At 53.8% G+C, this 22,699-nt stretch overlaps 2 protein-coding genes across 3 annotated transcripts in view; one reads left to right on the top strand and one right to left on the bottom strand.

Annotated features, from left to right (window-relative positions):
- Nucleotides 1-11,232, top strand: part of CDH23 (cadherin related 23) — a 226,030-nt gene extending 214,798 nt beyond the window's left edge. The window contains exons 49-69 of one of the 2 annotated variants that reach the window (XM_077183497.1): nt 505-729; nt 813-982; nt 1,233-1,370; nt 1,526-1,645; nt 2,050-2,227; nt 2,857-3,068; nt 4,078-4,272; nt 4,561-4,671; nt 4,904-5,033; nt 5,192-5,455; nt 5,579-5,740; nt 6,235-6,491; nt 6,748-6,845; nt 6,931-7,051; nt 7,228-7,307; nt 7,606-7,646; nt 7,927-7,987; nt 8,378-8,507; nt 8,589-8,711; nt 8,874-8,987; nt 10,135-11,232. In XM_077183497.1, coding sequence (XP_077039612.1) covers nt 505-729; nt 813-982; nt 1,233-1,370; nt 1,526-1,645; nt 2,050-2,227; nt 2,857-3,068; nt 4,078-4,272; nt 4,561-4,671; nt 4,904-5,033; nt 5,192-5,455; nt 5,579-5,740; nt 6,235-6,491; nt 6,748-6,845; nt 6,931-7,051; nt 7,228-7,307; nt 7,606-7,646; nt 7,927-7,987; nt 8,378-8,507; nt 8,589-8,711; nt 8,874-8,987; nt 10,135-10,461 — 3,257 coding nt within the window. In that variant the 3' untranslated portion in view covers nt 10,462-11,232. The remainder of the gene's footprint in view (nt 1-504; nt 730-812; nt 983-1,232; nt 1,371-1,525; nt 1,646-2,049; nt 2,228-2,856; nt 3,069-4,077; nt 4,273-4,560; nt 4,672-4,903; nt 5,034-5,191; nt 5,456-5,578; nt 5,741-6,234; nt 6,492-6,747; nt 6,846-6,930; nt 7,052-7,227; nt 7,308-7,605; nt 7,647-7,926; nt 7,988-8,377; nt 8,508-8,588; nt 8,712-8,873; nt 8,988-10,134) is intronic. The other variant, XM_077183496.1, reaches the window with a different exon arrangement.
- Nucleotides 11,233-12,078: 846 nt separating this feature from the next.
- On the bottom strand, nt 12,079-20,530 carry LOC129123272 (prosaposin-like). Its single transcript, XM_077182748.1, has 15 exons — nt 20,512-20,530; nt 20,124-20,248; nt 18,630-18,704; nt 18,419-18,544; nt 17,427-17,624; nt 16,299-16,442; nt 14,524-14,580; nt 14,294-14,302; nt 14,102-14,209; nt 13,148-13,234; nt 12,873-13,056; nt 12,633-12,802; nt 12,474-12,554; nt 12,230-12,337; nt 12,079-12,114 (listed from the first exon to the last, which is right to left on the bottom strand). Exons 1-15 carry the CDS (start codon nt 20,528-20,530, stop codon nt 12,079-12,081), a joined length of 1,527 nt encoding a protein of 508 aa, XP_077038863.1.
- Between the last annotated feature and the right edge of the window lie 2,169 nt (nt 20,531-22,699).

The following is a 22,699-nucleotide window of genomic DNA, read 5'->3' on the forward strand; positions in this document are numbered from 1 at the left end:
TCTCCAACCTGACCAGCAACATTTCCAGTGGGACCAGTCCTGGACAAGCTCCCATCAGGTTCAGGTTCTCCCCTGAGGACTCCTTTAGAGAATGTCCCAGACATCCCAGGGCTGCAGTGGGTGTGGAAAGGACTGTGTGCCCATAACCTTACCATGGGAGGGAAGGACTGTGTGCCCATAACCTTACCATGGGAGACACTCATCTCTTCATTACCATTCCCATCATATCTTGCCACCCCACTTTGGGTAAATTCAGGCTCATGTGTGAGAAGACACACAAAGCTCAGGAGCAGGTGTCCCACTGCAGCATAGGAATACCCATAGCGTGCTCAGTGGCTTTGGGGAATATTAAAATTTTTCTTGATGAACCAGCACCTGCTGGCTCTCCTGGACTTTCACATTCGTGCCTTTACAACCTTCCTTCCTTCCTCCCAACCTTCCTTCTCTTCTCTTTCTCATTTGTTCTTCTCTTCTCTCCCCCTGTGGTCTCCACCATGGCCACAGCCAAGCTGACAGTCAACGTTTTGGACGTCAATGACAACACACCCCGCTTCCGCCCCTTCGGGGTTACCTACTTCACTGAGAGGATCCTGGAGGGAGCCACGCAGGGCACCACGCTCATCTCCATCTCAGCAGTGGACCCAGACAAAGGTGCCAATGGGCAGATCACCTACGAGCTGCTGAACCTCTCTCCAGAAGGTTACGCCTGTCTGGAAGACCACTCGGCAGGTTGGTGGCCTGGGGAGGTGGGACTCTGGGGCAGGTGGGTGACCTGGGTCAGGTTTCTCATTCCAGGGTCTGCCATCCTCTAGGGAAGGTTGTGGCCAACAGGACAGTGGACTATGAGGAGGTGCAGTGGTTGAACTTCACCGTCCGCGCCTCCGACAACGGCTCTCCCCGCAGATCCGCTGAGATCCCCGTGTACCTGCAGATCGTGGACATCAATGACAACAACCCTGTTTTCACCCAACCATCCTACCAGGTGAGCACCCTGTCAAACTGTGGGTGTGGGGCTGGGCCCGGACAGGCACAGAGCTGGGGGTTCTCCAGGGACACCTTTTCTTCCCTGTGCTTGAGCCCCTTGGAGAAGATGGTCAAAGCTGGCACGCGCTTTGTGCCAGGGCGTCTGGCTGTGCCCAGTGCTGGGTGCCAGCTGTGCCAGCTGTGCCCTTGGTTACTGCCCGCTGAGACAGCACAGGTTGAGCCAGTCCTGCCTGCTGCCTCTGTTGCAGAAAGCTGTGTTTGAGGACGTGCCCTTGGGTACGGTCATCCTGAGCGTCACGGCCACCGATGCGGATTCCGGGCAGTTCGCTCTCATCCAGTACAGCCTGAGCGATGGAGAGGGCAAGTTTGGGATAAATCCCAACACGGTAAGGAGCCAACCGAGGCTGGAACAGAGCAGGGGAAGGGAGGGGAGGCTGAAATGGTCCCAGCTTGTGCCTTGCTCCCACACCTCACCTTCTGCCCCTTCTTGAGTACCAGCTCTGCCAGACGAGGTCCACCTGAAGGTCTCTGTGTGCTGCAGGGTGACATCTACATCCTGTCAGCCCTGGACCGGGAAAAGAAGGATCAGTACACACTGACAGCCGTGGCCAGGGACAACCCTGGGGATGTCTCCAGTAACCGTCGGGAGAACTCTGTGCAGGTAGGGCTCTCCTCATCCCGTCACCCCCTGGGTGCTGGTCACCAGCAAGGTGTTAAAGCCCCACCTTTCCTCCCCAGGGGCTGGACTGGGGGGAATTTAGGCAGAAGGAAGAGCGGGTGACGCCAGGAGCTGTGGGGTGGATGGTGCAGGGCACTTTGTGCTGCACGTCGGCAGGAGGGGCAGGGGAGGGTGACACTATTGTCTGCAAGGGCTGTGGCATGAATGGCTGCCCCAGCCACGGCGGCCCCCATTGTTGGAGGCAGGAATTCAGCTGGTGGAGTTGAACAAATAGCAGGAAGGGCACCTCTCTCCAGCAGCAGAGCTGCAGGTCACAGCAGGGGTATGGCCCCAGGGGCTGCCCTACCTTCCCCAGCCTCACATCAGCCAGCTGTGCTTTGCCAAAGGTGCTGATCACAGTGCTGGACATCAACGATGTCAGGCCCCAGTTCAGCAAGAGCCAGTTCAGCACCAGCGTCTACGAGAACGAGCCGGCGGGGACGTCAGTGATCACCATGAGTGCCACCGACCTGGACGAGGGGGACAACGGCGTGGTGACCTACAGCATCGAGGGTCCTGGAGCAGGTGGGTGCTGGGGCAGGGGCTGTTCCCCAGGGATGAGGGTTAGGAGCAGGAAGGAGTCATAGGCACCAAGCCTACACCCATCTCCTATGGCTGCTTTGGACTCCTGGGAGCAATACTGAAAGTGGGAGCTTTCTCCATTTCTCTGCAGTTTCCAGTTCCTCATCTCATGGTGTGGGATGTTAGGGCTTTGTCTGCCTTCATCCTGCAGCCCAGCCTTGCCTTATGCTCTTGTCTTCCCTACCCCAGCAGGACTTTCTGTTACATTCAGTGTGTCCTGGAGCAGACTCACTGCCTGCTTTAGGTGAAGGCTTTGAAGGGCAAAGAGGTGTGGGTGGACAGTGATAGTGCCTGAAATCCAGGATATCTACACACAGAGAAATTACAGAAATCGGCCAAAAGCTCCCCTGTGCCAGCCTGGGCAGGAGTGAAGCACAGACAGGGCTGACCAGGGAGTAGGTCCCAGAGACAAGGATGTGGCAATGGGCTGGCATGCTCTGAAACCCTGAGACCACCCACACCCCTGGCCTTCTGTGAGGGGTGCACTTCAGCTGGTTGTACCCATTTCTAGTCACACTTCACCTGTGCAAAGTGTCCTGAGCCAGAGATGTGGGGCTTTTCTCTGTCCCCAGAGGCTTTCAAGATCAATAAAGACTCCGGGCTGGTCACATCCCGGCGGCGCCTGCAGTCCTATGAGAGGTTCAACCTGACCGTGGTGGCCACGGACAAGGGGCATCCCCCTCTCTGGGGCACCACCATGCTCCACATCGAGGTCATCGACATCAACGACAACCGCCCCGTCTTCGTCCGCCCGCCCAACGGCACCATCCTGCACATCAAGGAGGTGAATCCCTTGGGAAGGAGCAGGGTCATGGTGTGTTGGGAGTGTGTTCAGGGGCACTCCTGCCTGTAACAGCAAAATCCAAACTCCATCTCCGCTGGGGATGCAACCAGACCTTGATTTAGCATGTAGGAAGAGGGTTTGGGTCATGGGGGTGGACATTCCAAAACAGCCTCTGTCCATACGTGTGAGCAGGGTGGTGGGGCAGATTTGGGGAACAGAAACCCCAGCAGCGCTCGGAATTAGTAAACAGCCGGTGCGTGCAGACCATGTTTATAAACATGGGCTGGAAATGCTGACTCTGGAGATGCTTCTCCTTTCTGGGAAGCCAGGCTTGACTCAGCCAGTCCCCAGTGCATGTCTCAGCCAGTCCCCAGTGCGTGTCTCAGCCAGTCCCCAGCCACCCAGACACTGCCTCAGCCAGTCCCCAGCCACCAGCCCAGAGGGGATCATGGCTCCATGCTGCCAGCCCCCTGTTCTGTTTTGGGTGGTGGGAGCTTGCTCACCTCCAAACCAAGGGATTTTGGACCAAGGGGGTCTGGAGGGGCTGGGGGAGCAGGGGGTTTGCTTGCAGTGCCAAGGCTGAAGGGCCGTTGTGGTGTTGTGAGGTCCCGAGGATGAGGTGAGGGATAAGAGTTTGACTCCATGTTCTCAGAAGGCTGATTTATTATTTTATGATATTATATTATATTAAAGGAATGCTGTACTAAAACTATACCAAAGAAAGAGTAAGGATACATCAGAAGGCTAAACAAGAATGATAGTGAAAGCTTGGACTGACTCCTCAGAGTCCAACTCAGCTGATGGTGATTGGTCATTAATTAAAAACTATTCACATGGAACCAATCCAAGATGCACCTTTAGTAAACGATCTCCAGACCACATTCCCAAGCAATCAGATAGTTATTGTTTTCATTCTTTTCTGAGGCCTGTCAGCTTCCCAGGAGAAAATCCTGGGCAAAGAGGGTTTTTCAGAAAATGTCACAGTGACAGACTGTGTGTGTGTGAGCAGGAGATCCCCCTGCGATCCAACGTCTACGAGGTCTATGCCACGGACAAAGATGAGGGTCTCAACGGAGTGGTGCTCTACAACCTGCTGAAGACAGGGGCAGGGAACAAGGACTGGGAGTATTTCAGCATCGACTCGGTCAGCGGGCTGATCCAGACGGCCATGCGGCTGGACAGGGAGAAGCAGGCAGTGTACAACGTGAGCCAGCCAGGGCCCCGGGGCTGTGGGTCTGCCATGGGGCTGGTGGGATGCACGGGATGTGGTGGGGATGGCACCAGCTGACACAGATGTGGAGGTGTCACACCTTAGCAGGAACTGGGTGGTTATCAAGTGTCTTAGGGAGGTTGCATTCTGGGGGGCCAGCACCCAATTCCCTGTTAAATCCCCCCAAAATTCTCCAGCATCCAGATGTCCTCTCTGTCCCTGCCTCAGTGATGCCTCCCAGCCTGGCTTTGTCCAGGACAGCCCTTTTTCCTCTCTCCCCAGCTGATCATCGTGGCCTGTGACCAGGGCCAGCCACCCTATGAGACCATGCAGCCGCTCCAGGTAGCACTCGATGACATCGATGACAATGAACCCATCTTCCTCAGGCCACCTGTAAGGCACCAGGGTGAAGGGGGTGGGGTGCAGGGGATGCAGGGGATGCAGGGGATGCAGGGGGTGCAGGGGATGCAGGGATGGGGATGCCAGCGAGCACGTGTGATGGAGCCTGCAGACCTGGGCATCACCATTGTGGGGAGCACCCTGGGATTTGTCTGCTTTGGTTTAAAGCAACCCCAACCTTTTATTTAAGTGCTCATGACGTTCCTTTCCCTGGGGTCTCTGGCAGAGGGACAGTCCCCAGTACCAGGCACTCTCTGTCCCTGAGCACTCACGGCCTGGCACTGTGGTGGGGAACGTCACCGGTGCAGTGGATGCGGATGAGGGCTCCAACGCCATCGTCTACTACTTCATAGCAGGTGGGCGTGGAGATGGCAGCTCTGTGTCCCCCACACTCCCCTCACCCAGTATTTCCATCCTCTCCTTGCTGCCTCTCTGCCCTGCTCAATGGGCAAGGTGGCCTTTTGGAAGTGCCAAGCCCCAAGAGGACTGACTGGGGGTGCCTTTCTGCACCCAGCTGGGAACCAGGAGAGCAACTTCCAGCTGAGCCGGGAAGGGAAGCTGAAGGTCCTGCGGGACCTGGACCGGGAGAAGGAGCCGTACCACTCCATCATCGTCAAAGCATCCAGCCAGAGGAACTGGGCTCCTCCCCGGGGCCAGCGGGCAGCCAGAGCCCAGTTCTGGGACCTCAGCGAGGACCTGACCCTGCAGGAGGTGCGGATCTTCCTGGACGACATCAATGACCAGTCCCCCCAGTTCACCAAGTCGGAGTACACGGCGGGTAAGAGGTGCCAGGGGCTGGGGGGGCACCTGGAGCCAGAGATAATCCAGGAAAATCCAGCAGGGTAAAGGGGCAGTGGGAGCCAGCCTGGCCCCAGGTCCCTTTCCCATCTCTCCCTCAAAGGGGTTGCCACCGATGCCAAGGTGGGGTCGGAGCTGATCCGAGTGCTCGCAGTGGACGCCGACGTGGGCAACAACAGCCTGGTCCTGTACCACATCCTGGGCATCCGCTACATCAAGCAGCACTCCAATGACTCCGAGGAGGTGGCCAACATCTTCAGCATTGGTGGGTGCCCAGCCTGCTGCAGGAGCATGGGGCCTCAGGCAGGGACATCCCTGTGGCCAAAGATGTCCCCATGGCTGGGGTCACTGATCCCATGTGACAGTGTTCACAGGGGTCTTAGGATGAGGGAAGAGACGAGGATGTTGACTCCATGTTTCAGAAGGCTTGATTTATTATTTTATGATATATATTATATTAAAACTATACTAAAAGAATAGAAGAAAGGATTTCATCACAAGGCTGGCTAAGAATAGAAAAAGAAAGAATGATAACAAAAGCTAGAGAGTCCGAGCCAGCTGACTGTGATTGGCCATTATTAGAAACAAGCACATGAGACCAATCCCAGATGCACCTGTTGCATTCCACAGCAGCAGATAACCATTGGTTACATTTTGTTCCTGAGGCCTCTCAGCTTCTCAGGAGAAAAAATCCTAAGGAAAGGATTTTCATAAAAGATGTCCGTGACAATCCCGGGCTTGTCACTGTCCCTTCCACAGGAACCCTTGATGGCATCCTGCGAACCTTTGACCTCTTCACTGCCTACAACCCTGGCTACTTTGTGGTGGACATTATGGCCTCTGACCTGGTGGGCCACAATGACACGGCCATTGTGGGGATCTACATCCTGCGGGATGACCAGCGGGTCAAGATCATCATCAACGAGATCCCTGACAAGGTCAGGCAGTTCGAGGAGGAGTTCATCAGCCTGCTCTCCAACATCACCGGTGCCATCGTCAACACAGATGATGTGCAGGTAACCATCCCCCTTGGAGCTTGCTTTGGGGGGTAGGTGGCCTTCCACATGCTGTTTGGGAGGTCTCCTTCGAGGGAGTCCTGCCTGGATAACCACAGACACCCATGGGCTCTGAAGGTGACGGATAAACCCCAGGTTGATGTGTACTGTGGGGGTCCAGATGATGTTTGAGGGTCTCCAGCCACACGAGCACACCTCAAGGATGCTCAGGAGCAGACTCCTGTCCCACCCTGCAGACTTTGCTGTCTCTCCCCAGTTCCACGTTGACAAGAAGGGCCGGGTGAACTTTGCCCAGACGGAGCTGCTGATCCACGTGGTGAACAGGGAGACCAACCGCATCCTGGACGTGGAGCGGTACGTCCCCTGTCCCCCCACCCAGCCTGGCTCCCCGGGCACCCTGAGTAATGTCAGGGTGCCCAAGCAACCCTTCTCTTCCCAGGGTTATTCAGATGATAGATGAGAACAAGGAGCAGCTGAGGAATCTCTTCAGGAACTACAACGTGCTGGACGTGCAGCCTGCCATCACTGCCCGGGCACCCGACGACCTCTCAGCTCTGCAGGTAAGGGTCCAGCTGGGCTTGGAAGAGCTGCTCACAGCCCTCTGGGGGTGGTGTCCCTTCCCATTGGGACTGCTCAGTGCTGGAGAGGTGTTCCACCTGTATAACCTGGGGCATGTGGCCACCAGCAGGAGCTGGCTGCATGCTGGAGGTTCCCCCCATGCCTCTGTCTCTCCTAGATGGCAATCATTGTGCTGGCTGTCCTGCTCTTCCTGGCTGCCATGCTCTTCATCCTCATGAACTGGTACTACCGGACAGTGTGAGTGACTCCTGGGCTCTGCCCAGCTCCTGCAATGTCCCCTTAGACCAGGGGGACCAGCGTGGCTTCTCCTGGGCCTGGAAATGCCAGCAAGCAAAGGAGGGCATCACCTTCCTCCAAAATCCATGGTTTTAATACTGATGGTATTGGTACATCTCCCCTCAAAGCTCCCCAGCCTTATTTAATATTTAATATTTATTGCACATCCTGTATGAAGGGTTATTGCAAACGTGTGTGTCCTTTTCCTTTCCAGCATATTCTTTATTTTCTTCCCCAATTGGCTGTGTTTCTTTTGCAGGCACAAAAGGAAACTGAAAGCCATCGTGGCTGGCTCCACTGGTGAGCAGTGTTTGGGGTGTCCCAGCTGCATGGCAGAGTGGGGTGTCACAGGGAGACAAGGGGGATATCATGGGGTGTGTATCAGAGTTGATCCTGCCCAGCAAGGTGTGATGGTGGGAGGCCTTTCTCAGCATGAAACTCTGTTACCTGCCACACCCCACCGTGTTTCTCACTGCCTTTTTGGTTCCTCTTTATCCCTCCCTGATAAAGAAGTGTCACCCCATGGTTTGCTGCCAAGCCCACCAATGCTGCCCTGTAACTCTAATCCCTGCCTTTGCAGGGAACAGAGGCTTCATGGACATCATGGACATGCCAAACACCAACAAGTACTCCTTTGATGGGTGAGTGCCATCTCCTGGGGCTGGAGGCTGCTCCCAAGAGAGGGATGCCTGTGTTTTGGAGCCAGGAGGTGGAGACATAATGTCTCTCTGCTCTGCTCTGCTCTGCCCTGCATGGAGCATTGCTGATCCTGGAACACACGCTCACTCTGAGAGCTTCCTAAGCTAGAAAATATTATACTTTCTTCTGTGACTCCATCTCTGCCAATCCTGGCCAGGTTTGGGGTAAGCAGAGATACTGGGCAGGGTTGGACACGCATCTGGATGCAGAGCAGCCAAATTCATACGTGCACGGGGCAGGAAGAGGCAGTGCAGCCTCAGCATCAGGCTCTGCACGGGCTTAGGGATGACGCCGCTCTTTGCCTGCCCTGATGGCCGTTCCTCCCCCGGCAGGGCCAACCCGGTGTGGCTGGACCCCTTCTGCAGGAACATGGAGCTGGCGGCGCAGGCGGAGCATGAGGACGACCTGCCGGAGAACCTGAGCGAGATCACGGACCTGTGGAACAGCCCTGCCCGCACCCACGTGAGGCACAGCCCTGCTGGGACACCTCTGTCCCCTCCGTGCCACCCCGGGCAGCTGCTGAGCCGCCGTCTGTCCCTGCAGGGCACCTTCGGCAGGGAGCCCTCGGCCGCCAAGCCCGAGGATGATCGCTACCTGCGGGCTGCCATCCAGGAGTACGACAACATCGCCAAGCTGGGGCAGATCATGCGGGAGGGACCCATCAAGGTGAGTGCTGAGGGCGTCCTGCACCGAGGAGTCTTCTCTGCACCTTCCAGGTTCGCAGCGCCGGAGGGTGGCGTCGCTCCAAAAACCGCTGGGATGAGGCCAGGCTCCCTCTGAGCAAGCCACCTCCCCTGGATAATCCACAATCTCTCCCCCTCCGCCCAGGGCACGCTCCTGAAGGTGGTGCTGGATGATTACATGCGCCTGAAAAAGCTCTTTGCCCAGCGGATGGTGCATAAGGCCACCGCCAGCCAGGGGGACCGCTCCTCGGTCTCGGAGGTAGAGGGGTGTGCGTGGCTCTGGGACATGCTTGCCGTGCCCTCTGGGATGCCGTGTGTCCTCCTGGCCCTACAGGCTCTGCTCCCTGTCGCCCAGTGCTGCCCCCTCACTCTCTGCTTGGTCGAAACAAGCCAGATACTGGTTTTCCACTGGTTCCCACTGCTGTTTTTTCACTGGTTTTCCAGGATGCTGGTTCCCCACAGTGGCTCCCTGTGTTTCCTCTGATCAGCACACAGCACCTTCTCCCTCGGTCTCTCTGACCCCAGGAGAGGAGCCCTCTTTGCAGACTGGGCTCTGTCCATCAGCTCCCATTTCTGCCAAGGCTGGCCAAAGCTGTGGGGGATCATCTTCCCTTCCTTCTGCTTCTCTGGTTTTTGCCTCGAAAACACAGGGTTTTGAGGCAAAACTGTTGGGATGGAGAGTGTTGGTGCAGAAGGGCTGGTCTGGGGAGAAGAAACTCCTCCTGTGGCCTTCTACCCTTCCTGGGGGTGTAAAAGGAGGGGCAAAGAGAGCAGAGGGCAGCAGTGGGATGGGAGATGCCTTTCAGCCCTTCTGCCCTCCATCTATCCATGCCCTAATTCCCCTTTAGCCCCATCCAGCCTTCCTTCATCTTCTTTCCCTGTCTGCCTCCTGCCCCTCCACCCTCATAGAACCCCAAATTCCAACCTGGCTCCAAACTCCTCCTTGGCCACTCTGGGGGCAGCTGCAGGACACAGCACCCACCTGGGAGCCAGTGCCTGAGCCGGGGCATCTGCCCAAGGATGGAGCAGTGTCTGAGCTGGGGCATCCAATCAAAGCTGGGGCATCCAATCAAGGATGGAGCAGTGTATGAGCTGGGGCATCCACCCAAGGATGGAGCAGTGCCTGAGCTGGGGCATCCAATCAAAGCTGGGGCATCCAATCAAGGATGGAGCAGTGTCTGAGCTGGGGCATCTGCCCAAGGATGGAGCAGTGCCTGAGCTGGGGCATCTGCCCAAGGATGGAGCAGTGCCTAAAGTGGGGCATCTGCCCAAGGATGGAGAGACCCATCTGGAGGTCCTCTCCTAATGGTCCATGCTCTGAGGGTGCTTCACAAGAGGAGGGCCCTTCCCTCTGGGAAGCCAGGAGCTGCTCTGGTCATTCTCCCTCCTGCACGGCTCTCTTGCAGCTGATCCAGAAGGAGCTGGAGGACGAGGAGGAGGAGCGCAGCCCCAGCCAGGGCAGCCTGCGCTTCCGGCACAAGCAGCCGGTGGAGCTGAAGGGTCCGGACGGCATCCACGTTGTGCACGGCAGCACGGGCACCCTGCTCGCCTCCGACCTCAACAGCCTGCCCGAGGACGACCAGAAGGTGCTGGGCCGCTCTCTGGAGACTCTGACCGCCGACTGCGGGGGCTACAGCGACCACAACGCCCGCACCGAGTCGGCCAAGTCCACGCCCCTGCACAAGATGCGGGAGGTGATCATGGAGAGCCCTCTGGAGATCACCGAGTTATGACGAGCGCTGCTGCTGCTCCTCCAGGCAAGCCGGGGATGAAGCACAGAGCAGGGGGGCCGTGCTGGGGGCCGGGGGCAGCCCCAGAGCGGAGCTCGGCCCCCTCTTCCCCCGCAGGAGTCCGGGCTAGCCGGTGCACATCGCTCCGGCAGCCTTGGAGAGCTTGGCCCCGGCAGAGGGCTCTCAGGACCGGAATGCTTTTACTCGCCTGTCATTTATCCATGAAACCATTAAATTTTTTTTATTTTTCTTATTAAAAAAAAAAAAGTTTTTTTTTCTAAAAAAAAAAAAGGGAAAAGAAAAGCTGAATGAATCTGATGAGTCCAGACTGGACGGGGGGGAAGGTGCAGTGAGGATGCAGATGTGCTGCCACAGCATCCCCGGGCACAGGCTGGGGACAGGCAGCTGTCACACCTCGACCACGAGCATGGGCAGGGCCAGGGAAGCGTGGGGAGAGACCTAATCCTTTTGGCATTAACGTCACCTTTCCAGTAAGGAAAGACCCCAAAAAATTAAAAAGAAAAAAAAAACCCAACCCAAAGACATTCCTCCATTTTGCTGGCTTTACCAAAACTTGTTGCAATGTTGAAAAAGAGAGAGGCTAACTGGGGCTTCTGGATGTCGAGTGCTCGTGCGTGTCTTTTGTTGCCCTTTTCTTTCCCCTTCTCTCTTGCATTTGGGTTTGTTTGTTCGGGGGTTTGTTTCCAGTCGTGACCTTGTGGAGAGTTTCGGGCACGGTCTGTTACGGGACTCAGAAATACACTGTCTATGGCTTTGGGTAACCTGTCTGTCGTCCTTCCTGCCCACATCCATCAGGCCCCAAACCCCTTCTAGGAAGAGAAGACCCTCTTTTAACTCACCCCTCAATCCATCATCTGCACGAGATGCCACCCTGGGTGTTTCTGCACCTTGGATTTCAGGGGAAGAATTCAATGTTCTCCCACACTCCCACTGCAGCCCCCAGCATGAGGAGGAAGGACACAACCAGCCAGGCTCATGGGAAGAGTTTATTTGTGGTGAGATGCTCCCATGCACGCCCAGGAGCAGGCACTGCAGGCATCCCCCTGACACAGCGGGGAGAGACCAGCCAGCACCCGCTGCCCTCACCCCCATGGCTGGGGCAGCACAGGGCCCCCAGCAGGGATGGGGGTGTCACAGGAAATCCTGGCACTCAAACTCATTCATTTTAGGTTCACCGCTGCCAGCCAGCAGTGGGGGGCCAGCATTTGGGCAGCAGAACCCAGCCCAGCCCACGGGGACAGATCCACATTGTGGGATCTGGGCCGTACGAGTGGCTCAGGGTGGGATGGAGAGGTGGAGAAGGGATTGGGGATGGAGATAGAGGTGGGAATAGAGCTTGGGGATTTGGCAGTAGCCCTGAGAGACGTCAAGGCTGAATCCCTAGTGCTGAAAATATCAACGAGTCCCTTAACCTGATTTGGAAATCCAAGCCCCAGGAGTGGAAGAGGAAGCGGCCGAGGTTCCCCGCAGCCCCGCCGGCGCAGTGAGGCCGGGTGGCTCCTGCCATTGCCATCCGTGAGCACGGGCACGTCCCGGGGAAGGGAGCCAGGATCCCCAGCCACACGGCAGAGCAAGTCCAGCCAGCTGGGGAGATGGCTCCTAGTTCCACACGTGGCGCTGGCAGTGTGCAACAGCCTGGGGAGGGATGGGATGGCACTGGCATGCAGGGACTGCCAGCACAGCACCTGGGATGCAGGGACTGCCAGCACGGCAGCCTGGGACACGGGGAGGGGACACAGCTGTCACTTACATTGCACTCCACTGCCGTGGCCATGTTCTTGCACCAGTACTGCGGGCCCCAGACGCAGGGGGCCGAGCCCAGGAGATCCTCCTTGCCCGAGTCGCAGGCTCTGATTTTCTGCATTGCGAAGGAAAAGGGTGGGAGGGAGAGGAAGGAAAGCCCCATGAGCAGCCTCTGACCCTCTCCTAGCCCACAGGCTGGGACAAGGGAGGCCCATCTTGGCCCGGGCTGCCCCAGGGGTGAGGACACTTACAGTGCAGACGAAGGTGGGGTCCATCATCTGCACGAAGAGCCGCACGGCCGCTGGCTCGTACTGCAACACCAGCGCCTGGCACTGGGAGGGAGAGAGGGGTGAGCCTGGCAGGGGGGTCAGGGGAGGCTTTGCTGGCTTGGTCGTGCCCCCTCAGCTCACCTTGCTGGTCAGCGGCATGGGCAGCATGGCACAGCCCTTCTCCAGCACCTCGCCCAGCTCCTCCAGCGTCTCGTTCTTGAGCAGCTCGTTGTCCAAGTAGGTGATGACGATCTGGCAGACGTTGCAGAAGGCACCGGCGCTCACCGCCAGCTGCTCCAGGGATTCAGCCCCTGGAGGACACGGCCGTCAGCACCCAGAGCAGGGCACGTCCCCCTGCCCGGGCTCGGGGTGCCAGCTCACCGGGCCGGGTGTCCCCAAGGCGGGGGCAGCAGTGCATCAGGGCGCACACGGCCGCGGGGTCGGTGGCCTCCAGCAGCATGGTCACCACGGCCTTGCCATAGGAGTTGACGAAGTCCTTGCACTGCCCGATGACGCTGTGGGGCAGCATGTAGCACACCTTCTCCATGTCGTTCACCAGCTGCTCCTGCCGGCACAAGGCACAACAGGGGAAGCTCCTCACTGCCCCTCGGCCCCCTGTGCCAGCCCCCAGTGCCAGCCCCAGCGGTGGGGCTCACCTCTGTCACGTTGTTCTCCAGCAGGCTCTCCACTGTCTTCACGGTGAACTGGCACACGTCACACAGCGGAGTGCTCCCCACCCTGTCCTGTGGGGACAAGGGGGTGGGATGCATGCTGAGCCCCCCCAGTGCCACAGACATGTGTCTGAGAAAGCCTTTCCTTAGGATTTTTTCTCCTGAGAAGCTGAGAGGCCTCAGGAACAAAATGTAACCAATGGTTATCTGCTGCTGTGGAATGCAACAGGTGCATCTGGGATTGGGCTCATGTGGTTGTTTCTAATTAATGGCCAATCACAGTCCAGCTGTCCGGACTGTCTCAGTCAGTCACAAGGCTTTGTTATTCAATTTTTTTCTATTCTTAGCTAGCCTTGTGATGAAATCCTTTCTTCTATTATTTTAGTATAGTTTTAATGTAATATATATCATAAAATAATATATATCATAAAATAATAAATCAAGCCATGGAGTCAACATTCTCATCTCTTCCCTCATCCTAAGACCCCTGCGAACACCATCACACCCCAGAGCCACCCTCATCCTGTTCCACCTTCCCTGTTCCACCATCACCCTTCACCCTTCACCCTTCCCTGTTCCACCATCACCCCCCAAGTAAGGCATCCCCCAAGAAGGGCATCCTCCAAGTAAGGCATCCCCCAATTAGGGCATTCCCCAAGTAGGACATCCCCCATGTAAGGCATTCCCCAAGTAAGGCATCCTCCAAGTAAGGCATCCCCCATGTAAGGCATTCCCCAAGTAAGGCATTCCCCAAGTAGGGCATTCCCCACATAAGGCATCCTCCAAGTAGGGCATTCCCCACATAAGGCATTCCCCACATAAGGCATTCCCCACCTCAGATAAATGATGCTTGAGGGAATAAAATACAAAATGAGGCTCTCCCTTTTACAGTGTTTGGATTTCAAGGAGCACAGCAGAACTGAGGGGGTCCCCACTCACCCCCAGCATGCTCAGGACCTGCATCACCCTCTCTGTGAGCAGCGTGTGGAGGGGCAGTGCCGAGTTGGAGGCGCAGAGTCCCAGCTGGCCACACAGCTCCGACGGGTCCTGGGGAGAGAGACACCCCAAATCAGGCGGGCTTCAGCCCCTGGGAGGGGAATTTCAGCACATCAGGGCATGGATCTCACTTACCTCAGCCTGCTACCGGTGGAGGGGCCAGAAAATGGCAAGAAAAAATGAAAAGAAAATGTAATTTCAGCAGTTGCGCAAAGCAGAGAGGAGGGAAAAAACAAATTAATATTTTGTAGGAATATTAGGCGGTGAGTTTAACAAAATAAAAGGATCATTTGCTGCTGATGGTCACTGGGTACCAGCTGGCACCCAGAGACCCCAGGCACTCCGGGGTGCCCTCAGCCTCTTACCAGGTAGTGCAGGAGCTGGGAGGCCGTGTCCGTGTGCTCGGCCAGGGAGCGCTGGCACTGCGGGAGGGAGGCACAGCATCAGTGCCCAGGCAGCCACACGGCCCAGGCACACAGAGCCAGGCATGGGCTGGCACCCAGGGGAGAGGGCAAAACATCCCCGGGAGTGCCAGGGCCAGGCTGGGCACTGCTACCGGTAGGTCGGACGTGACATACACACGTGATTAGCATCCAAGAACAAAAAAGGTTTTTATTCTGCATATTCTTTACATATTATTAATAAAGGTTATATAATCATAATATATAAACTTTCTATATTTTATAGATATATTTATATATATTTTATATAAATAAGAATAATCTTCTATATAAGAATATTATATATAAGAATATAATTTTTTATATATTCTTAATAAAGAATATATATTTTTATATATTCTTAATAAAGCATGATTTTAAGTTATTAACTGTACTAACTATATATATAACTATATCTATATATATAATATGCAGAATAAAAAACTTTTTTTTCCAAGAAGAAAAAAGTTTATTATTCTGCATATGCTTTATATATTCTTAATAAAGTTTATGTAGTCTTAATATATAAACTTTATATATTTTATATACATAAATATATATTTATGTATTTTATATATATATTCTTATATATATAAGAATATTCTTCTATATATATAAGAATATTATATATAAAATAATATATATATTCTTTAGATATTCTTAATAAAGTGTGATTTTATTAACTGTATTAACTATATATAGCCATATATATAACATGCAGGATAAAAATTATTTTTTTTTCCAAGAAGAAAAAAGTTTTTTATTCTGCATATTCCTTATATAATCTTAATAAAGTTTATATATTCTTAATATATAAACTTTATATATTTTTATATAAAATATATATAAATTTATATATATTATATATATTTTAAATATTTCATATATAATTTTTATATATAAGAATATTCTTATATATATAAGAATATTATATATAAAATAATATATATTCTTTAGATATTCTTAATAAAGTTTATATATTCTTAATATATAAATTTTATATATATTTTTATATATTCTTATATATATAAGAATATTCTTTTATGTATATAAGAATATTATATATATAAGAAGATATATTCTTTATATATTCTTAATTAAGCATGATTTTAAGTTATTAACTGTATTAACTATATATATAAATACATATATATATAACACGAAGAATAAAAAACTTTTTTTTTCCAAGAAGAAAATAGTTTTTATTCTGTGTGTTCTCCAGCTTATATACTCTTAACAAAGCATGATCTTCGGTCATTAACTGCATCACAATAACTTAGTATATTCATTGGTGCAAAGCAATTAGTGTCAATATAATTGGTAAAAGTTTTACAGAAATTTAATAAGGCACATATGCACATCTACTTATGCACGTAGTCTAGCTTATAAAAATTTTCATGCATCTTTTCTAAACTGTTGCCATGCTGACGGCCTTGTCTTCTTCCTTGCTATGTACACTTGAAAATTATCATTGTTATTTCTTCTATTAACTCAGCTTTGCTTGCAGCCCAGCTGTCAAGCCCCTCCACAGGACAGGGCTTGGAGCAGCCTGGGACTGTGGAAGGTGTCCCTGCCCATGCTGGGCTGTCCCTGCCCACGCTGGGCTGTCCCTGCCCACGCTGGGCTGTCCCTGCCCACGCTGGGCTGTCCCTGCCCATGGAGCCCCTCCCAGCCCAACCCCGGTGTGGCTCCCTGCTCACCTGCCGTGCCAGGGCGGGTGGCAGGCTCAGGCAGACCCTCTTGGCGTGTGCCACCAGCGCCCAGCTGAAGGCAGAGTTGGTCCCCAGCGCCTCCTGCACGGCCCTCGCCAGCTGCAGGCAGTCCCCACACACCTCCTCCATCTCCTGCAGGGTGACAAGGACAGGGACACCTTGGTACCCTCCAGGAATGTGCCCCTTGTTGATGGAGTGACAAAACTCTCCCTTGTCCCCTCAAAAAGGAAATAAGCCCAGAAGTTTCTCTCCTCAATCAGGTAAAAAGCCACCTCATAGGACCTGGGGGGCTTCACCTCAAACTTAAGGAGACCAATTGGACAGGAGCCAAAAAATCCCACCTGGGAAATTCACTAGAAAAAGAAGAGAACAAAGAAACCAATCACTTTTGTGAGGTGTTTTACCAGGAGCAAGAACCTCCGGCACCTGGCTTGGTTTTTCTCTATAAGGAGTTTGTTATTTTGCCTTTTATTAAAACCTTTCTGGAAACAAAAAGGTTTTAATAAAAGGCACAATAATGAACTCCTTTCAGAGAAAATTCTGCCACAGAAGCCATCCTGCTGATTTTCTGCCTCCAAAGGTAGCTGAGCTATCCTGCATGTGAAATTGATCTCCAAGAGCTTGTGAGACCTGGCTTGAGGAGGAAACTATTACTGTACCCCACTAAATAAAACCAATCCCCCCACCCCCAACCTGCATTTGCAGGGCTAGGATTTAATCACTGGCTGCAATTTGGGGCAGCACTCTGACCAGCATCTCTCATTTCCCTCCTGCATCCTGAAATATCCCCCCAAACTGGCAACACTGCCAGCCAGAAGTCATTTCAGCTCTGCAGAAATTTTAGGGGCTTTCTCTAATTGTTGTTAAGTAGGTGATACTTTTAAGGGGATTCTCACCCCTGAGCAGCATTAGGATGCTGGCACAGATTGTCCAGAGAAGCTGTGGCTGCACCATTCCTGGAAGTGTCCAAGGCCATCTTGGATGGGGCTTGGAGCAGCCTGGACACGTTCCCTGCCCATGGCAGGGGTTTGGAATGAGGTGATCTGTAAAGTCCCTTCCCACCCAAACCATTCCATGGTCCCATGACCAGCATCACCCCTGCCTGTGCCACGGTACCTGGGCCTCGCCGTGAGGCAGATCCTGGGGATGGAGCAGGAGGGGCACGTTGGCCATGAAGGGGGCAATGAGGTCAGCAAAGTCCTGGCTGGGGCCTGTGGCAGCTGCTGGTGGCTCCTGGTACTTTGGGGTCCCCGTGGTGGCTCTGTCCAGGCGCTGGCACAGCCTGATGGTCCCACACACCACCTTGGGTTCCGACTGGGGGAGCAGAGGGGTGGGGGGGGCTTGAGGCTGCACCTCCTCCAGCACACCCAGTCCCCCACCCACCCCCACACTGGGTCATTTCCTGTGGGAATCCACAAAATCAGAGGGTTTTGGGAAAGCTGCAAAAGGCAGGCCTCAGAGACAGCAGAACTGTCATTAGAGCCAAGCAGCAGCCATGAGATTGGTCAGCAGAAAAATTATTTAAAAAGTAGAAAAGCAAGGACAAATAGAACAATGATCTGTGTATTAACACATTAACACTTGTCTAGAATAACTCTCTAAGCTACAGAAAAGTTTTTCTAGCAAGATATTAGGAAGGTTGAAGCTTAATAATGGAGCTCTGTGTGTTGTGTTTTAAGGCTTACAAGCAGTTATTGTATTTGAAATAAGCAAACATTGTTTTAACCAAAAGTACGTGTGCTTATGGTGATTGGATAGAACCACTGTCAATGTGCTTTTGCTTTGTGTGATTGGTCAAACAACTTATAAAGTGAGTTGTAACATTAAGTTCTTGGTCTGCTGCCTGGGATGTGAGCTGGTGGCATCTTCCCATTGTCATAACCATGGAGTGAGAGTGATGCTGGAAAATCAAACAGCTCAAGGCACGTTCCACAGCAGCCCCATCCCATTGGTGAGTTGTACATACACCCCCGACCAGCGATAATTTCCCTCTCCATCTCATCCTTCAGATGGTTTGCCCCAGGCTCCAGGAGCATCCTTTTCTCCACAAGCCCCCAGGACATCCCAAGCTGTGGGAAAACCCAAACCTGGGGCTCCCCCTGCCTCACCAGCACTTGCTTGCCCAGCTGGACAAGGACGAGGATGCCGGTGTCCACCATCCTCTTGCACTTGACAGACCAGTCTTGGAAGGGCAGGTACTGGCATCTCTTATCCAAGAACAGCCTCAGCTTCTCCTGGGTGACAGAGAGAGAGGTCAGGGCCTCAGTGGGGTTGGAAGGGAGGAGCACCAGCCCCACTCCCCTTCCCACTGAGACCCACCTCGGTGCGGTTGTCCTGCAGGATCTTGCCCACCACAGAGACTACCACCTGGCACAGGTGACAGGGGATCCCCTTCTGCTGAGAGAGAGGGGACATATCAGGATGCTGTCACAGCACCCAGACCTTCTCCAGATCCCAATCTTCCACCCCAAAACCACCCCGGGGCACCCATTGGCTTCTGCCATTTGCTCTGCTTTGCTCTGTGCTCTGTAGCCACATTTCTCTTCACAGAGAAAAGCAAGGCACAATTCTTCCCAAGAACATTTCTCGGTTTTACATTCTCTGAACATCAGAGGAAGGGAAAACACAGTTCTTATCATTTGCTGTGCCCATGTTTGTGCCAAAGTAGAATGCAATGTGGAGATTGTTTACCCAAAGTCATGGTGTCAGGGCCAAGTGTGTGTGTGTGTCAGGACTGTCGGGTGACAGTCACAAGATTCAGAGCAGTGTATGCAAGGTTGAGTGCTTAACAGATTCAGGTTTAGATGTATAGAATAATATAGTATATTAAGATAATTAATGTATAGAATAGTGTAGTATAGAATAATATAGTATAATAAAATGTAGATATATAGAATAATATAGTATAATAAAGTAATTAATCAGCCTTCTGCTATCCATGAAGTCAGATGCATCATTCTCTCCCCTGCTCGGGGCCATCACAGCACTGCTATAGACACGGATGCTGGGGTGGGCAGGCTGGGATTCTCTTTCCATCTCCGTGTTTGGGGCAGATGGGCACCTCTCCCGCAGCCCCCCGTGTTCCCTGCTCCCAGTGCCTGGTCCCACACATCCCTCATTCCCAGCCCGGTTACCCACTGGGTTACCCCTAGTGCCTGGTCCCACACATCCCCTGTTCCCACACATCCCCTGTTCCCAGCCCGGTTACCCCCACCCCCGGTCCCACACACCCCCTGTTCCCAGCCCGGTTATCCCCAGCCCCGGTCCCACACATCCCCTGCTCCCAGTGCCCGGTCCCACACATCCCCCATTCCCAGCCCAGTTACCCCCAGCCCCGGTCCCACACATCCCCTGTTCCCAGCCTGGTTACCCCCAGTGACCAGTCCCACACATCCCCCGTTCCCAGCCTGGTTACCCCCAGCCCCAATCCCTCACATCCCCCGTTCCCAGCCCGGTTACCCCCAGCCCCAATCCCACACACCCCCTGTTCCCAGCCCGGTTACCCCCAGCCCCGGTCCCACACATGCCCCGTTCCCAGCCTGGTTACCCCCAGTGCCCAGTCCCACACATGCCCCGTTCCCAGCCCAGTTACCCCCAGTCCCAATCCCACACATCCCCCATTCCCAGCCCAGTTACCCCCAGTCCCAATCCCACACATCCCCCATTCCCAGCCCAGTTACCCCCAGTGCCCGGTCCCACACATCCCCCGTTCCCAGCCTGGTTACCCCCAGCCCCGGTCCCACGCATGCCCCGTTCCCAGCCCGGTTACCCCCAGTCCCAATCCCACACATGCCCTGTTCCCAGCCCGGTTACCCCCAGTGCCCGGTCCCACGCCGTGAGCCGGCAGAGCTCCAGCGCCCCGCACTTGGCCGCGGTGGCCGCATCCCGGCACCAGTGCTCCGGCCGCTCGCTGCACTCGTGGAGGGGGCTGGCCCCGGCTGTGGGAGGGGAGAGGACACTGTCAGCCCTCAAGGCACCCCAAACGAGTGATGCTCCTCACCCTCCTGCTGTTATTCCTCCTAAATCCCAAAGTCGTGGAGGGGGGTGGGGGTGTTTCATTTATAAATGATTTTTTAAGGACGGTTGTGCCAGTGCTGAAAATTGCAATGCAAGATGTTTTCCATTACCATCTGTATGGCAGATTATCTTTGTCAGGTGGGCAGTTTGCCTGATCTCCCTCTTTGAGTGACCACAATCACACCTCCCTCAGGAGTGGACATCTGCTGATAACAGCCATTGAATGTCCCTGCATGGCTGATAAGAACTGTAACATCCCATTGGGAGATGCTCTGCCCAGAGGGAGGAGCCAAGCATTGCTACCCGGATATAATCCAGAGGTTTTTGAGACACCAGCACGGCTTCTCCACGGGATTCCCCAGAGGAACAGCAGCTGTCTCTTCTTTGTCGCAGACATCTTTTCACTAAAAATCCTTTCTTTAGGATTTTTCCTTCTGAGAAGCTGAGAGGCCTCAGAGACAGAATGTAAACACTGGTTATCTGCTGCTGTGGAATGCAACAGGTGCACCTGTGATTGGCCCATCTTGGCTGTTTATAATTAATGGCCAATCAAGGACCGAGCTATCTCAGACAGAGTCCGAGAGAGCTGCCTTTGTTATCATTCTTTTCTTGTCTATTCTTAGCTTAGCCAGCTTCTGAGGAAACCTTGTCCATCTTTTTCTTTTTAGTATAGGTATAATGTAATATATATATATATCATAAAATAATAAATCAAGCCTTCTGATCATGGAGTCAACATTCTCATCTCTTCCTTCATCCAAGAACCCCTGTGAACACTGTCACACTTCTTCCACTGGATCTTCAGAGGAACAATACATCCTTCTCTACAGGACCCCCCTTGCTCCAACAGAACCACCCCTGACACTGCAGGAGGGCTGCAGCCACAATTCCAATGGGACTGTGCCAACAGCCTGACCCACAGAGTGTCAGGTTGGGTTCTGACTCTGCCAGTGTTGTTCTGCATTATTTATTTTATCCTTTTTTTTTCCTTCCCTATTAAAGAACTGTTATTTCCTGCTCCCATATTTTTGCCTGAGAGCCCCTTAATTTAAAATTCATAGCAATTCGGAGGGGTGGGGAGGGTTCACATTCTCCATTTCAGGGGAGGCTCCTGCCTTCCTTAGCAGACTCCTGTCTTTCCAAACCAAGACAGCCAGGCTGCCAGCTTTTCCAATGGGATGTCTGTCACAGAGTCAGCAGCAAAGGGAATTTGGGGCTCATCCTCAGCCTCTCAGCACCCTCTGACACGCTGTGGAGGCGGCTGCTGATAAAAGCAGCAATAAATCTTGCAAAACGGGCAAACCCAGGGCGCCGGCACTCAGCCCCGCACGGCAGCCGGATAATCGCGCCACGGCTCCCAGCAACGATTGAGCAACCCCACTTTTGGTGGGGTTCTTTTGGTTTGATTTCCTCCCCACGACAGCATTTTCTGCTGGCTATAAATGCCCGGCCTGGCCCGCCCCGGCAGCGCGGTGGCGTGGCGCAAGAGCAGCGCTCTAATTGTCACCTCGGTGTGTCAGGACTCATCCTGGATGGGGCGAGTGTTTGCTCGCACTGGGAACTGTGCCCACCCAGGATGCAGCTGGGGAGGAGGCGGCGAGAAGGCACAAGCCAAGCCCTTCGCTGCCTTGCTTTGGCCGGGAGCTGCTCCGGGAATTTGAGGGCAGAGGGACAGACAGACAGACCCTGCTGCAGAGCTTTAAGCAAAGCACAAGCCTCCTCGCTCCAAGCATTTGCATCCAGCTTTTATCCCCCAGCCCTGTCTGTGATTTTGCAGAGCAGGAATAAAGCCAAAGGCAGAAACTGCTTTTTCTACCCGACCCTGCTCTTATCAGGTTTCTCCCCAAAAGCCGCTTTTCCTGCATGCTGGATTTTGGCAACGCCTCCAGCTCATCCATGAACCAGCAGCGTGAGGTGCCCAGGGCCACCTTGCAAAGTCCCGGGCGCTGGGGGTTGTGGTGAGAGGGGTCCAAGCCCCCCACCCCATCCCCGCCTGCCCCAGAAGCGCTGCCGGGTGCCGGGAGCTGTTTCAGCCCCGATTTCCCCATCGGGCTGCCATTGGGGCAGGCGGGCCCCGGGGCAGGGCGAGTCCCCCCGGGTTCCCAGGCTTCCCACACACCCGTGCCACACTCGCCCCATCAGCTCAGAGGGATATATTTATGTTTTTCAACCCCGGCCCCAGCATCAGGGCAAACAGGAATGGCAAGTCAGCGGAGGCATTAAGGGGCAGCACCAAAACCAAGGAGGCGGGAGACACAACAAGCCCACAGGTTTTTTTCTGAGCTGGTCCTCCCGCAGCATCTCTCACGGAGCTGTGTTGGAGCCCGGACCCCGCGCTGGGGTCGGGAGGACCTAAAAGACGCGGGTGGTTT

The sequence above is a fragment of the Agelaius phoeniceus genome, chromosome 9, assembly GCF_051311805.1.
Source record: "Agelaius phoeniceus isolate bAgePho1 chromosome 9, bAgePho1.hap1, whole genome shotgun sequence".
In the NCBI taxonomy this organism is placed as follows: Eukaryota; Metazoa; Chordata; class Aves; order Passeriformes; family Icteridae; genus Agelaius; species Agelaius phoeniceus.

What these genes read in the sequence shown, in the direction of transcription:
- LOC129123272 (XM_077182748.1), bottom strand. An exon ending in CACCCGCCCTGGCACGGCAG is followed by an intron (nt 14,581 to 16,298) that starts GTGAGCAGGGAG and finishes TCCCTCCCGCAG; the next exon opens with TGCCAGCGCTCCCTGGCCGA. An exon ending in TGGAGAACAACGTGACAGAG is followed by an intron (nt 13,057 to 13,147) that starts GTGAGCCCCACC and finishes TTGTGCCGGCAG; the next exon opens with GAGCAGCTGGTGAACGACAT.